General features: G+C 39.7%; 1 protein-coding gene across 1 annotated transcript; it reads right to left on the bottom strand.

Annotated features, from left to right (window-relative positions):
* Positions 1–63: 63 nt before the first annotated feature.
* scaf4a (SR-related CTD-associated factor 4a) lies at positions 64–11,822 on the bottom strand. The gene is made up of 20 exons (XM_083568283.1): positions 11,586–11,822; positions 8,659–8,742; positions 8,444–8,488; positions 8,172–8,333; positions 7,276–7,408; positions 7,012–7,157; positions 6,761–6,934; positions 6,575–6,663; positions 6,351–6,465; positions 5,431–5,589; positions 5,162–5,232; positions 4,838–5,028; positions 4,518–4,618; positions 4,306–4,419; positions 4,052–4,208; positions 3,026–3,132; positions 2,523–2,685; positions 2,324–2,404; positions 2,115–2,207; positions 64–1,764 (listed from the first exon to the last, which is right to left on the bottom strand). The coding sequence occupies exons 1-20, from the start codon at positions 11,613–11,615 to the stop codon at positions 1,025–1,027; spliced, it is 2,955 nt and encodes a 984-aa protein (XP_083424409.1). The 5' UTR covers positions 11,616–11,822; the 3' UTR covers positions 64–1,024.
* Positions 11,823–12,981: the final 1,159 nt, after the last annotated feature.

Below are 12,981 nucleotides of genomic sequence, written 5' to 3' on the forward strand. Positions count from 1 at the left end.
ACCCCCACAAAACTAACATTGCTGACGTCAAGTCGCAAGTCATAATGTGAACTCAGTTTCTCATTTTGGTATGAAAATAGTTTATTAAAACTGATTCCCCATTGCTGAAATATTAAATGAGTTCACATCTGCACAAACTTAAAAATTATACAAACATCTCATCTCTGGTACAATGTAAACACTGTAGGTTAAAAACATTACAGCAAAGGGGGCTTTGTTTTGTGTTTTAGTCAAGGTTTCCATCGGTGACACTGACAGAAGAATACTTCAGAAAAACCTCCAAATCTACAAATATTAATAAAGTAATGTAAGCATATTTACAGCAGTTCTTTTTTTGTTGTTTAAAAACTTTTATTTCTAACCAGTTTTATCAGAGGATAGTCCTGCACTGTCCACTCTAGCTTGGCCCTTGTCCCAACATGCCTGACTCAATTAAGAAGCCCTTCATGAATTTTACAGGGGGGCATGTTAAAGCAGGAAAACCAACAAAATGTGCAGTACAGGGATATGAAACACTGGCTTACTACAACATTTTAACTCAACATTGGGACACTGAATCACAGGACGGTTCTCCATGTTAGCCAGACACTTGACGATGAAGTCAGTGAAATCTTCGGAGGAAGACCAGGCATTGATGTTAAAATTTAACCATGGACTTTTAAAAAAATGAAGCGTGTTTACGAATGAAGCATGTTTCTGAACTAGTTCTGCTGATCAGCTTGTAGTGCCCAAGAATCCCAAGGTATGAACATGGAGTATGTGTATTATTTGAAATCAGTGCGCACAGGGCACTGGCCTGGCCTGGTCTAGACTGTAAGAATTATGTTTTTTATTAGTTTTTTTCCTCTTTACATAATGGATCGCTTCCTTCACATCTAAGCCCATGCGATGTGATCGTATCGGTCCCACTAGTCCTATGTATTCCTATACATTTTAGCAAAAGATCACACAAAACACGCTTCTGATTAGAAAAGAAAAAAAAAAACTTTTTAAGTTCCATCCACAGCCCAGTGGGACCTAGGATTCATCTGCTTTTTTTTTGTTCTGCAGGTTGGCTCTGATTTTCTTTCTCTGCACTCCCTTCTTTTGAAGGAGCTGGAGCTTCTGCCTTGGCATGAGGAATTTCATTTGTAGAATCTTTATGGCCTTCACGGCTACTTGAGTCTCTGAGCATCTCGTGTCCGTTAGGCTCAAGTTTGTCGAGTCTATCGTCCCTGTCCCAGCGAGTGCTTCTCTCTCTGTCTCTGCGTTTCCCCCGTTCTTCATCTCTCCCTGGCTCCCTCTCCCTTTCTCTCTCTCCATCAGGACTCCTCCAGTCTCTTCGTGACCCCGCTCTCTCCCAGCCTGCCCTTGACTCCGGCTCTTCATGCCAGCCCCCAAAACGTTCACGGCCTTCTGACCTTTCACCCCCAAACTGCCTGCGCCCTCCAAAGCGCTCCTGCTCTCGGTTCCTTTCTCCCCTAAATGGAGGGCCTGGAGGTGGGAAAGGGGCTCGGATGACGTGTGACGGAGGTGGAGGCATGCCAAAACTCCCCGGAGGGGGCTCACGATGCATTATCTGTGGAGGGCCCCTGGGGGGCATCATCTGGTGTGGCATGGGAGGCATCCCGGGCCTCGGGGGAGGCATCGAGAAACGCTGCAAGTGAGGTGGTGGGGGCATGCCTGGAGGGCGCTGAAGTGGCATCGACCCTGGCCTTGTACCCAAAAGCCCTGGTGGATTTTGCATGTTCATTCCAGGTGGAGGTACTGGTGGAACCGGGTTACCTGGTGGGATTTTAAATAATGTGCAATTAGGCATTATATATCTATAAACCTTAATATAAAAATACAAACCTGCTAACAATGTTTCACTTCAAAGAACAGACAAGAATCCATTAACCATATTACAGAACAACGAAAGCAATTGTGAAACATGTGACCACACACAGTTTAAGGTCTGAACAGTCAATTAAAGAATTCTGAATTAATTTATAACAACATTTGAAAATCTGGGCTAACTTGTACAAAATCCTAATACTTCTGCGAAATATGATCAGATTTGCTGCTTTTCTCTAAAGTTCTTATAAGTTACTATAATGAACAGTAGCCCAGAGCTAATTCTTATTAATACACACCTGGACCAGTGTTGAAACCATCAACACCATCCCTACTGATCCTGGAGCCCATGCCTACCGGATCACCAGACAAATCCTCAACTGAGCTGCTAACTGCAAAAACACACACAAGAAATTCAAACGAGTCACACTATTAAACAAAACAAGTTGTGTGCAATTTAGGTGTTTAATGGGCTGAGAGATAAAGTATGCAGTATGTTTGGATTTACCTGGTGGGATGCCAATGCCTGCTGTGGGAAGAGGGGGTCCGGCAGCGCCAATAAGAGGCATCCCACCCGGGGGCAGAAATCCTAAAATTGATGAACAGTCATTTACTCTAAAAAGTGCACAATCCTTTTTAATACATAGAAGGTGGCCAAAATGCATAATTTGCATTGATAATAGAAAATTATGTTCTAATGATGCTACCAGGAGGAATCTGCATAGGGTTAAAGCCAGGCCTCATAAAAGGTCCAGGTGGAGGAGGAACGCCGGGTGGAAATGATGGTGGTGGGATATTCATGGAAGCAGGAAAACCTGGGGGTGGAACTCCAACTGGCCCAGAGGGTCCTACCGGCTGGACGGGAGCAGCCTCGAAGGAAAGAACATATAATGTTTAACTACATCCTTATATAAATGTAAACTTTTTAATCAACCGAATCCTACGAGTTTACATTTAAAGACTGTGTTAAAAGTTAATTAACTACAAAAAGAGAAAAATAAACGCTTTTCATGTGTAAAAAAACATTTGTAACCAAATGCTGTAATAATATATTTAAAATCACAACACAAATACTGTGATGATCATTGAGTTTGTCATTTGCTAGAATATTCGCAGTAGTCATTAAAAAGCATACAATACAGCTGAATTCATGTAAACATAATTATTGTTGAAATTACATTTGCATGGTTATCATGTTACTTTGCATTACCTGCACAGGGAGAAGTGCTGGGCTCTCATCCATCTGCCCTACGTCACCTCTGCCATTTTGAGGTGCATCATCTGAAGTCTCCAGTTCACCCTGCACCCCTTTCCATTCTGAAAGAAATAGGCAGTAAGCTAAGAAGGTCTACTTCTACCAGCCGAAGCAACATTGTTTGTGCATTTTCTACATGTACACTTCTATCACAAATATTTAAGGTTGTAATCACTCCTGATTTAATCATTTTTGTTATGAGAGTGGAGATAAAGTCAGTCCCATTGGCAATAAGGGTTATTTATCATGTGGTCAAAACATTCCTATCTAGTTGTAAAACCTTTATGTAATTATGCTGGAAGTCCGGTCAAAAAACTAATTCTGTGTAATTAAACACAGTGCTCCATCAACTTGTATAACACACGCAGAGTAAAAACAAAGAAATGAGAGACAGAACATTCTGTGTAATAAAACAAGGAAAGTCTTTTCTGCCCATCAAGGCCGCAAACACAACAGCCTTCTGAAGTCTGTATTCAGAAATGACCTGACATTAGCTATGAAAAAAATCCTAAACATATCTATATAGATTATACTGGCAAATAAATATTAAAATGTCTCAATGTGGGTGACTTCCCTCAGTAGTAATTATGTGAGGGCATCAAGTATCAGGTAATGCAGGCAGTGTGCGGGTACGGAAAAACACAACAGGAAAAAGAGAGCATTTGTAATAATTGTAATGCCTTTTTGTCTGTTAATGTTTGAGGATTTAATGTATTGCTAAACAAATTTTTTTTATAGTACATCTCTACACATGAATACATTATATTGCCAAATCTAAATGGAGAACATGTTACATCACAAAAGCTGTGATGCATGTTAATAAAGAAAGAAATTACAGAATTTGCAAGGCGAAAGAAACTGATTACCAGGGATCCACACACCAACTTCAAACAGTCACGGCTTTGGTAAAAACGTATTTATGCAGCTGGTTCACTATTAATGGTGTTAAATCTAAATTAGAATTTAGATTTTGCATGTTACCTGGGGAGAGGGTATCTGTATCCAGCATGCCTCCCTCTCTAAAAACTTCCAGATCTTCCATTTTGGCTTTGGACCATGGAACATAGCTGACACCGAGCTCTACGTCCCAATACTGCTTAAACTCTGACTTAATTCCTTTGTTCAGAGCCCAAGCAATCTGTGGATACAAGTGAACATAAGCTTTCGGTGTGCATGAAATAAACATGCTGCATAGTTAATTATATATTATTTATAAAAGGTACCACATCTATTACCTTTATGGCTTTTTGGTTAACTTTGTAAGTGCCTCTGCTTAGCTTTTGGAGAGCTCGAAAAGCATCCTGACGATGAACCATGACGATGTAGGCACAACCTCGAGGAGGAATCATCTACCAAACAGATGAACAATAACCCAGAAATCAATCACCATTAATTACACTGTATATTAAATAACATATTGACTAGAATGTAGACATTCAGAACGTACGTTTATGGACTCTATTTGGCCAAACTCCTCTAAGAGACATGCCACGTCCTGCTGTTGTGTCCTTTTGTCCAGCTGGCCAACCCAAAGTGTAGTGCTGCACACTGCATGTAGAAAAAAAAATTACAGTGAGAGTGAGAATCAATCTCAGAAATAACAGCTACAATAAACAGTAAAATAAAATATTGTCAATCGTGTACTTTTAAAAAGTATTTAAGTTCAAATTCATACATGTTTAATAAATTTTTTGATCAGGTGTTAAGGAATAATAGGCTTGTGGAGTTTTGAGGCCCAAACTCTTAAGAAAAAGTATCATGGCTCACCACTTAAAGTGTCAGGTTTGATGGGAGGTAGGCCTTTCTGTCTGCGTTCTCGCTCCTTCTCCCGTTCCCTTCTCTCCTGAGAGCGAGAGCGAGGCGAGTGGCGCCGCCTTTCTCTGGAGCGAGAGCGCGACCGGCGATGTCGGAAGCGTCTGGAACGGGACCCTGACCGTGAACGCCTTCTTTTAGGAGATCTAAGTGGGCAAAGAACACAGGTCATTCGATAAGACTGAATTTGCAAAGTTTATATACAAAAACCATATACAGCATTGATTGCACTAACAATTTTTCAGACATGATCTGAAATAGCTGCCTGCCACATCTTACCTTGAAGCAGACCTTGACCGTGTCCTCCCGCCATCTTGGTGCTGTCTTGTGTCTAACTCCCCAGGGACCTCCTGTAAGAGGACCCCCCAAAAAAATAGATTACACAGATTTGTTTACTTAATAAACTGAAAAGACTGGAGGTATTCTGGAATACAGAATCAAAACAGACATTAAAGTGTTGTTTAATTACAAATTCTTTCTGCGAACATGGAGTTTAGGTTTCTTTTGAATGGTCTATAAATATCAGAGAAATGATAATTGAGCCTTGCCTGATGCTGCTGTCCACCCATGAGTTGAGGAAAGACATTGTTTTGAGGAGGAAAGGATCCAGGGAAACCAGCTGGTACTACACCTGGTGGAATCATCCCTGGGTAGGGTTGAGGGGGCATTCGGTTAAAAGCCTGAGATTGTCCATTTGGAGATGGAACCTGGAACAAGATGTTTCATCAAATTATCAAAGGAAGGATATACAGTGACTGCGAAAACTTATGGTTTTTGATGAACACATGCATGTAGGGCTGAAAAGATGCCTAAAGTAACAAGAAAATTCAAATACAAACTAATCCTCGAGACAAATTATTTGCCTCAATGATTCGTTTAGTCCATTTAACTACACATGGCGCATAGTGTTTCCCCACGGACCATTATTACTGACGCACCACCGGCTAAACTCTAAAGCATTCTGGACAGGTAAACACTTCAGATGCTGCAGAATGAAAAATGGAGGAAATGGGAGCAAACAGTTTGATAACTTTGAACTAGTTTTCAAAATCTGGGATCATTTTGAACAAACAAAGAAAACACTGTGCAGTGTGTTTACCTTTTTAGAGAAAATTTTAAATATTTTGTGTTATATATATATATATATATATATATATATATATATATATATATATATATATATATTTATACATATTTGTATTTTGATGTAATATGGCAAATAAATGCACTAAATGGGTTTAGTTGTCACAGATATTCTTGTATGCGATTTCAGCAAAGCAAAAAAAAAAGAGAAAAAGTAGAAAAAATTACATTTTTTTATTTAAAAAGGAAACAAATTACTTGTTGATTTTAACAGACTGTTATTTACTCTTGTATATTTAGTATTGTTCTTTAATAAAGAAAACGTAGTTTTTGTCCGATTACTCAATTACAAAAATATTTGATAGCTACATGCATGGAACTTTACCTGTTGTTCTTGGCTCATGCCCATCATCTGCTGTTGAAAGTGTTGCATCTGACTGGGAGCTTGAGAAAAGACTCCTGAAGTCTGCTGAGGGATCTGGACACCCTCTCCAAAGGCACTAAAGGGACAAACAAAACCATGATGTTAACACCAGCATGCACATTTATGGAAAAAACGCAAATGTACAATAATGCTAACACAAAAAGCGTATCTAGGTCATAGCGTACAAGGAAGGCTGGACAGTGGATGCCTCATCCTTCTTTGTCTCTTCCCCTCCTTCTGGTTCATCATCATAATCAAAACGGTCAAGAATTTTCTGAAAACAGAAAGAAAGAAATTCACACCGCATATTTTACCACAATTCTGGAAACAAAAAGCACAAAATATTTAAGAGGCTTTATATATGTACTCACCTTGTCGAATGTGGCTTTCTTCTCTGCAGGCTGTGTGGTGTGTGGGTGGCTCTGTGTCAAACCTGTGGGTGGCTGAATAGAGGCTTGTATCTGGAGATGAGTCAACATATTATTCTCCAGAGCTGGAGACTGGGGCTTCCCAGGCTGCTGGAACGTCTGGAGCATCTGCTGGAGCTACAGTTAGAATGGTAGAGTTAAAACAAGCTATAAACAAAGCATTGTAGACACATGGGATGTTGGTGTAATCAAACCTGTTGGCCTTGTGACGACTGGAAGAGCTGAGCTACAGCAGCAAAGGCATCAGCGTTCTGCAGTGTTGCCACGGGCGCCTGCACAGAGTTAACTGGCACAGCTGTGTGACGCTCAGCCTCCCTTACTGGGGACGAAGGAGATGCAGCTGGAAAAGAACAATTTTAGTTTATTTTAGTCAGTAGACAAAAAGGCATGTTTATCCAAATAATAGCTTTAAATTCAATTTCACTGGAGCTAATTGTGTTTTGAAAATGACTCCCCACCTGGGCCATTGTCCACACCTGGAACTGGGCCTGAGCTGCTGGATCCAGCAGCCATATCCAGCAGAGGCTGGATCACCTCGATTTTAAACACACCATTCTTTTGCCACAGGTTCAGGACACGGACAATCTTACTCTGCAATCATAAGACAATTAACCTCGTATGTGCTAAACAAAAACAGATTGGCCGTAACCAGTGAATAATATAAAATTATAAAATACATTTCACAATATTTCAGAGGTTAGAAGTGAAGCAGAAATCAAATGTTAGTATCATTGCACAGTCCATGAATGGACATCTTGTTCACTGTCAAAAAACAACAACAAAAAAACAAAGCAGCCCAAAACCGTGGGTGTTTTTTTCACCTTGTCTTTACATTCCTATATTAAAGATGGGTTGAAAGGATTGGTTTTATTTATATATTTATTTATACAGTCATAAACTTGTGGATTTCTGACCATTAAACCATATGTGCTTTCAAGTTTTAGTCTCCATTGCTACCTTGTTCCAGTAAAGGCAAATTCTAATGCTACAGCATTTAAAGACATTCGACACAACTTTGTGCTTTAAACTACGGGCAAATGCTCAGGAAATGCTCACATATGAATATGATGGTCAAGTGTTCACATAGTGGTCAAGTGTCATATATTGTGTTGGACAAAATAATATTGTTTGTCACAACTAGAGATATGAGTCAGACTTGTGAGCACAAATGTAGCAATAAAACTAATTCTACATGCTTTCATTGTTTTTGGCTACATGCAGATGTAATGGTGAAAGTTGGACAGAATGGTCTGTTTTAGATTGGACTGTGTCTGCAGTGAAACATGTGACACCTCAGAAATGGGACAACCACACAATCAGGAGAGGCAAAATAAAATCTTAAAATAACTCTTACCCTGTCCTCTGTGGGACATAAGCAAAGGTTCTCAAACGTCCCAGTGATGTTCTTGGTGAACCGGGGACCAAACACATCCTTGTCTGCACCAAACTGATGGCGTGACTGTCGCACAATGGAGTCCACAACATAGAGTCCTGGTACTTTATACTCTGGCTTGCACTGGAAAAAAGGATAACATTCAAATGCAATCTTATGTAAAACTAAATATTAAATTAAATCCAGGTAATGAGCAGAGCTTGCAGCATTGTACAAAATTGAAAAAAATTTACCTTCTTGATGAATTTCTCAACAATCTGGACAACATGCTTGTATAACTAGAGCACAGATATACACATTTTAATGCCTTGAAGCAATACAGGTGATATTACTGCCATTTGTACAATACGCAAAAAGGGCATTAAATGGATGTACAAATCAGTAAATGTGGTTAAAGTGTATTTGTTTGCTGCATTACAATAATTTAAGTTTATACTTTAACACTTACTTTAATGGCTTTTATTGCAGACTTTGTAATGGAGATCATCTTAGCCCTGGAGATTGGAGGTTTCGAGTCCATCAGGGAGAACAGCTGTAGTGAAAGAACATAAGATGGCTGAATGCCAGTGCTCACGTTCAATTCAATTTGTATAGCATGTTTAATGGGGGCATCGGCACAAAGCAGTTTAACAGAAATAAACAGACTAAGAATATAAATTTGAAATGAATAACTTTTACGGCAGTTGGTAGACGTACTTACAGTATACAGCGCGGCCTACAATTATCTTGTACAGCACCTCAAGTGAGAGTTGGCGGTGTTTGGATTTGAACTCAACTTTCTGATCAGAAGTAAACCACCCAAATCACTGAGCTACCACTTTAACATGGAGTAGTACAATTGAGCACTGGTTTGTTTACAGTAACATATACTGTGATTTAGATAGATCTTCACCATATCGCCCAATGCTACATGTAAGTATGCTGGCTGACTCCTATACAACCAAAAAAGCCTAGTTGTCTACTAGATTTTTCTTTCAAGTCAATCATTTATTGCATAGCCACACTCGACACATATCCAGAAAACGTTAAAGGCGTTAAAACTCAACTGCTGTTGGGGAGGTTAGTTTAGGTTTAAGGTTGGTGCATAAACATCTGCAGAGAACCAATTTGTAAACGATCTTTTCTTTTCCAATGAAGGGAACAAATCGGTATTACAGAGTTAATATGTTGAGATCTTACTTACTGGTTTACTTCACAACTACAAACCTAACAAAAGCACAACATTTCTATACTAATTTCCTAATATGAGTTAAACAGATGTGCAATAATGTTTCACAAGCAGTTATGTCAATTGGCTCAAGAATAACATCAAGTGCAGAAAAGACAACCAACATTTTTTTAAGTAAACATCTTAAAGTTCCAATTGCTTAAAATTGCATTGTGGGTCTTTATCAATGATCACTGTTCAAAATGCTGTATGTGCAAAGCAAAGCTGATGCAAAGGATTAAATGTTATTTGTGCTTCCATGTTCTTGTTTTACACACAGATTAGAAAAATCCAAGATTGTCAACTTCTGCTTAACTTTTACTGGAAAAATCGTTTCACATTAGAATCTGCTTGATCACTAAAAATTGTTTACTGTAAAAATTTTTTTTTTTTTTTTTACAGAACAGAGGTTTCCTGTGCAACAAACGCTTTTATCATCAAATACCAAAATGTTTGGTGCAAACAGTTTGCTGCCTGAGTAGAGCAATATCAGAAATTTTTTTAAATAAATACACATTTGAAGCAAAAGGCAAAGTAAAGGCCACACGGATGCTGAGATTTTCAAACATCGAAATTTTCAACAGACGATAATTTTTACTTTGCGAAGCAATTCGTGGTCCACTCAAACTAAGGGAAGGGGCTGAGTGAAACAAGAACATCTCTGTTTAGCAAAGCAGAAGTGTAACGTCTGCACTAAATGGCCCCGAGTAGTGAACTTCTACCACCAAAGGAAACACAGAGATACAGACCAAAATAAATAAATAAATAACGCAAATAAACAGAAAAAAAAAAAGAAGGTATTAATCTTTTGCATTAATCTAACAGGATGAGCTAGCTCTGTTCTGCTGCTTGGGCTCTTCTGAAGTATTTTTTCTGTGATATACAGTGTGTCAGCCTGCCAATCTCTGACTATAAAGTAACAGTAAGAGAAACAGAGTTTGTGTGTAGAATGTATGTTCAATTATTGAAACACCGGACTGGGTGTCTGTAAGCAGAGACACAGAATCTGCTCAGCATGTTTTAATTAGTTCATTGTTGCAAAATATTGAATAAACATAACACAAAGGGATTAACACCACCAGTACTACTTTATGATTACTACTGATAATACTAGTAGCAATGATTTATTTAAAACAATATTTAAAAAATAAATTACTTTGGAATCAGATGAGTAGCAAATTGAGTCGAATTTGATTTTCTTAGGTCATTAGAGAAGTCTAAAAATCAATAAAATAAAATAGACATTTATCTTTAGGAATTAGTTGTAATAAAGTAATAATAAATAAATAACGATGACAATAAATAAAATGAAGTCATCTTTCTTTAGTGTAATAATAGTCAAAAGAAATAATAATAAATGTAATGAATAAAATACATTTTTCTAAGGGGTTTAGGTGTACTAATAAATAAATAAGAAACGTTTATCTTAGGTGTTTGGCTGTAATAAAGTAGTTTAGACTTTAGAGAATAATAAATATAATAGACATTTCTCTTAAGGGTTTATTCGCGATCTGATGGGTGTGTAGCAGCAGGTCAGTGATGCTGTCTGTCTCCTGGACAGTAAAAAGCTGAAACATGTGGTGTCGGATGATGATGGTGGTAATGATAGCGATGATGTAGATGATGATGATAGACTATGGGGTCACCTCGTGCTATGAAGTAGAGGATGGAAGAGGGGGGGGTGTTGCTATTCTCACTTCCACCACAAAACATAAATGCTAACAACATTGAACTGCTGCACGCACACACAGTGGCGTGTAAATATTCGTGGCTGTCACGTTCGCAGCTCGTGTAACTGACCATGGAACTAACAGAAGTGTAAACCAAGCGGACATGAAGTGCAGAGTGAGACCTGGGCTCAACTACACGAATAGCGCGCAAACACGGCTAAGCACTGAGCTCCACAATTAGCAAAGAAGCCTGGAGAAGAACTGAGCGGATGGTGGATAGATGGGTCTTTCTCTCTACATGAACTCTGTGTCGCGTTCCAGTCCGGACTACACACAGCCACCATGAGTGCACACGCTTTTAGCAAATATGCCGTAAGTTTCTATTCTAGTCCAAGCAAGAATGCTAAACCGGGGCCCAAGACAATCCGGTTGGCTAGGTGGCTAAGCTAATGCTAAGCCATTAGCTCCATGCACCTGTGGTGTTTCATTAGAACTGACCTCGTGGTTAAACGCGTTGACCGCATCCATTGTGTTCCACTTTTTTTCTTTTTATTCCGAGCTTCTTTCTCGTCGTTAAATTTCCAAAGAAACCAAGGACTGCGCTTTAACGGGCCATCCCAACATGTCCGCCACCGCCTCTCGCCCTCGGTGAAGACAGGAGCCGAGTCGTTGCGGCGCGAAAGGCATGCCGGGATCGCGGCACGTGTTTCCCTGTGCCATGCGCTAGGTGGCGCTGCGGAGATGACTGCAGGACCGTGGCCTGGAGTAGAGCCAGGCTGCAGCTCGATGAGGATTTGATGATCAACGAACATTTAAAATACGTCCTATTAAATAAAATGTATTATTCAGGATAGTTTTGGAACTCGGCGCCCACTTGGTTTGAGCTGGTATAAAGAATCCAGCTGCCTAGATCTTGTTCAGACTTCCTATAAGCGTTTAATTTTTGTCAGGGTTACAATGCAGGATTAGATACAGCCTACTGTACAGTGTGAGGCAGAAATACACTATGGATTGGAACATATTCACAATTAGTGATAGTTGATCTTTCCACAATTGAAAATCCACACAGTGGGAGGTGGGGGAACACCCACACGGACACAGGAGAGCGTGCACAGAAATCGAACCAGGTATCCTGAGGCTGCAAGGTGGCAACCCTATCCAATGCACCACATTACACACTGTACATACAAACAATCAATCCTAATGTATAGGCTATAGCAAAAAATACAAAACAAAACTGAGAAATGAGGCTAGCGATTCTATCTTCTTCTGCTTCTTCTCCTTCTTTCGGCTGCTCCAATTAGGCGTCGCCACAGCGGATCATCCGTCTCCATACTACTCTGTCCTCTACATCTACATCTTTCTCTTCCAAACCAATTACCTGCATGTCTTCCCTCACCACATCCATAACCTCCTCCTTGGCCTTCCTCTTTTCATTCTTTCTGGTAGCTCCATCCTAAACATTCTCCTACCGATATAACTCATGTCCCTCCTCTGAACATGTCCAAACCATCTCAATCAGGTTTCTCTCATTTTGTCTCCAAAATGTCCTACATGGGCTGTCCCCCTTATAAACTCATTTCTAATCCTGTACATCGTCATCACTCCCAATGAAAATCTCAACATCTTCAGCTCTGCTGCCTCCAGCGCCACTTCCTGTCTTTTACTCAATGCCACTGTCTCTAATCCATACAACATCGCAGGTCTCACCACAGTCCTATAAACTTTCCCTTTCACTCTTGCAGATACTCTTCTATCACAAATCACTCCTGCTATCACTCTTCTCCACCCACTCCACCCTGCCTGCACACTTTTCTTCACTTCTTTAACACACACTCCATTACTTTGCTCTGTTGACCCCAGGTACCTGAACTCCTCCACCTTCTCCACCTCT

The sequence above is a fragment of the Silurus aristotelis genome (genome assembly GCF_946808225.1).
Source record: "Silurus aristotelis genome assembly, chromosome: 18".
Taxonomy (NCBI): Eukaryota; Metazoa; Chordata; class Actinopteri; order Siluriformes; family Siluridae; genus Silurus; species Silurus aristotelis.

Excerpts from the sequence above, each read along its gene's own strand:
- scaf4a (XM_083568283.1), bottom strand. The coding sequence starts at position 11,615 with ATGGATGCGGTCAACGCGTTTAACCACGAG. Across the intron at positions 6,935-7,011 it reads AGTCGTCACAAGGCCAACAG|CTCCAGCAGATGCTCCAGAC; the intron begins GTTTGATTACAC and ends TTCTAACTGTAG. Across the intron at positions 1,765-2,114 it reads TGGTTTCAACACTGGTCCAG|GTAACCCGGTTCCACCAGTA; the intron begins GTGTGTATTAAT and ends AAATCCCACCAG.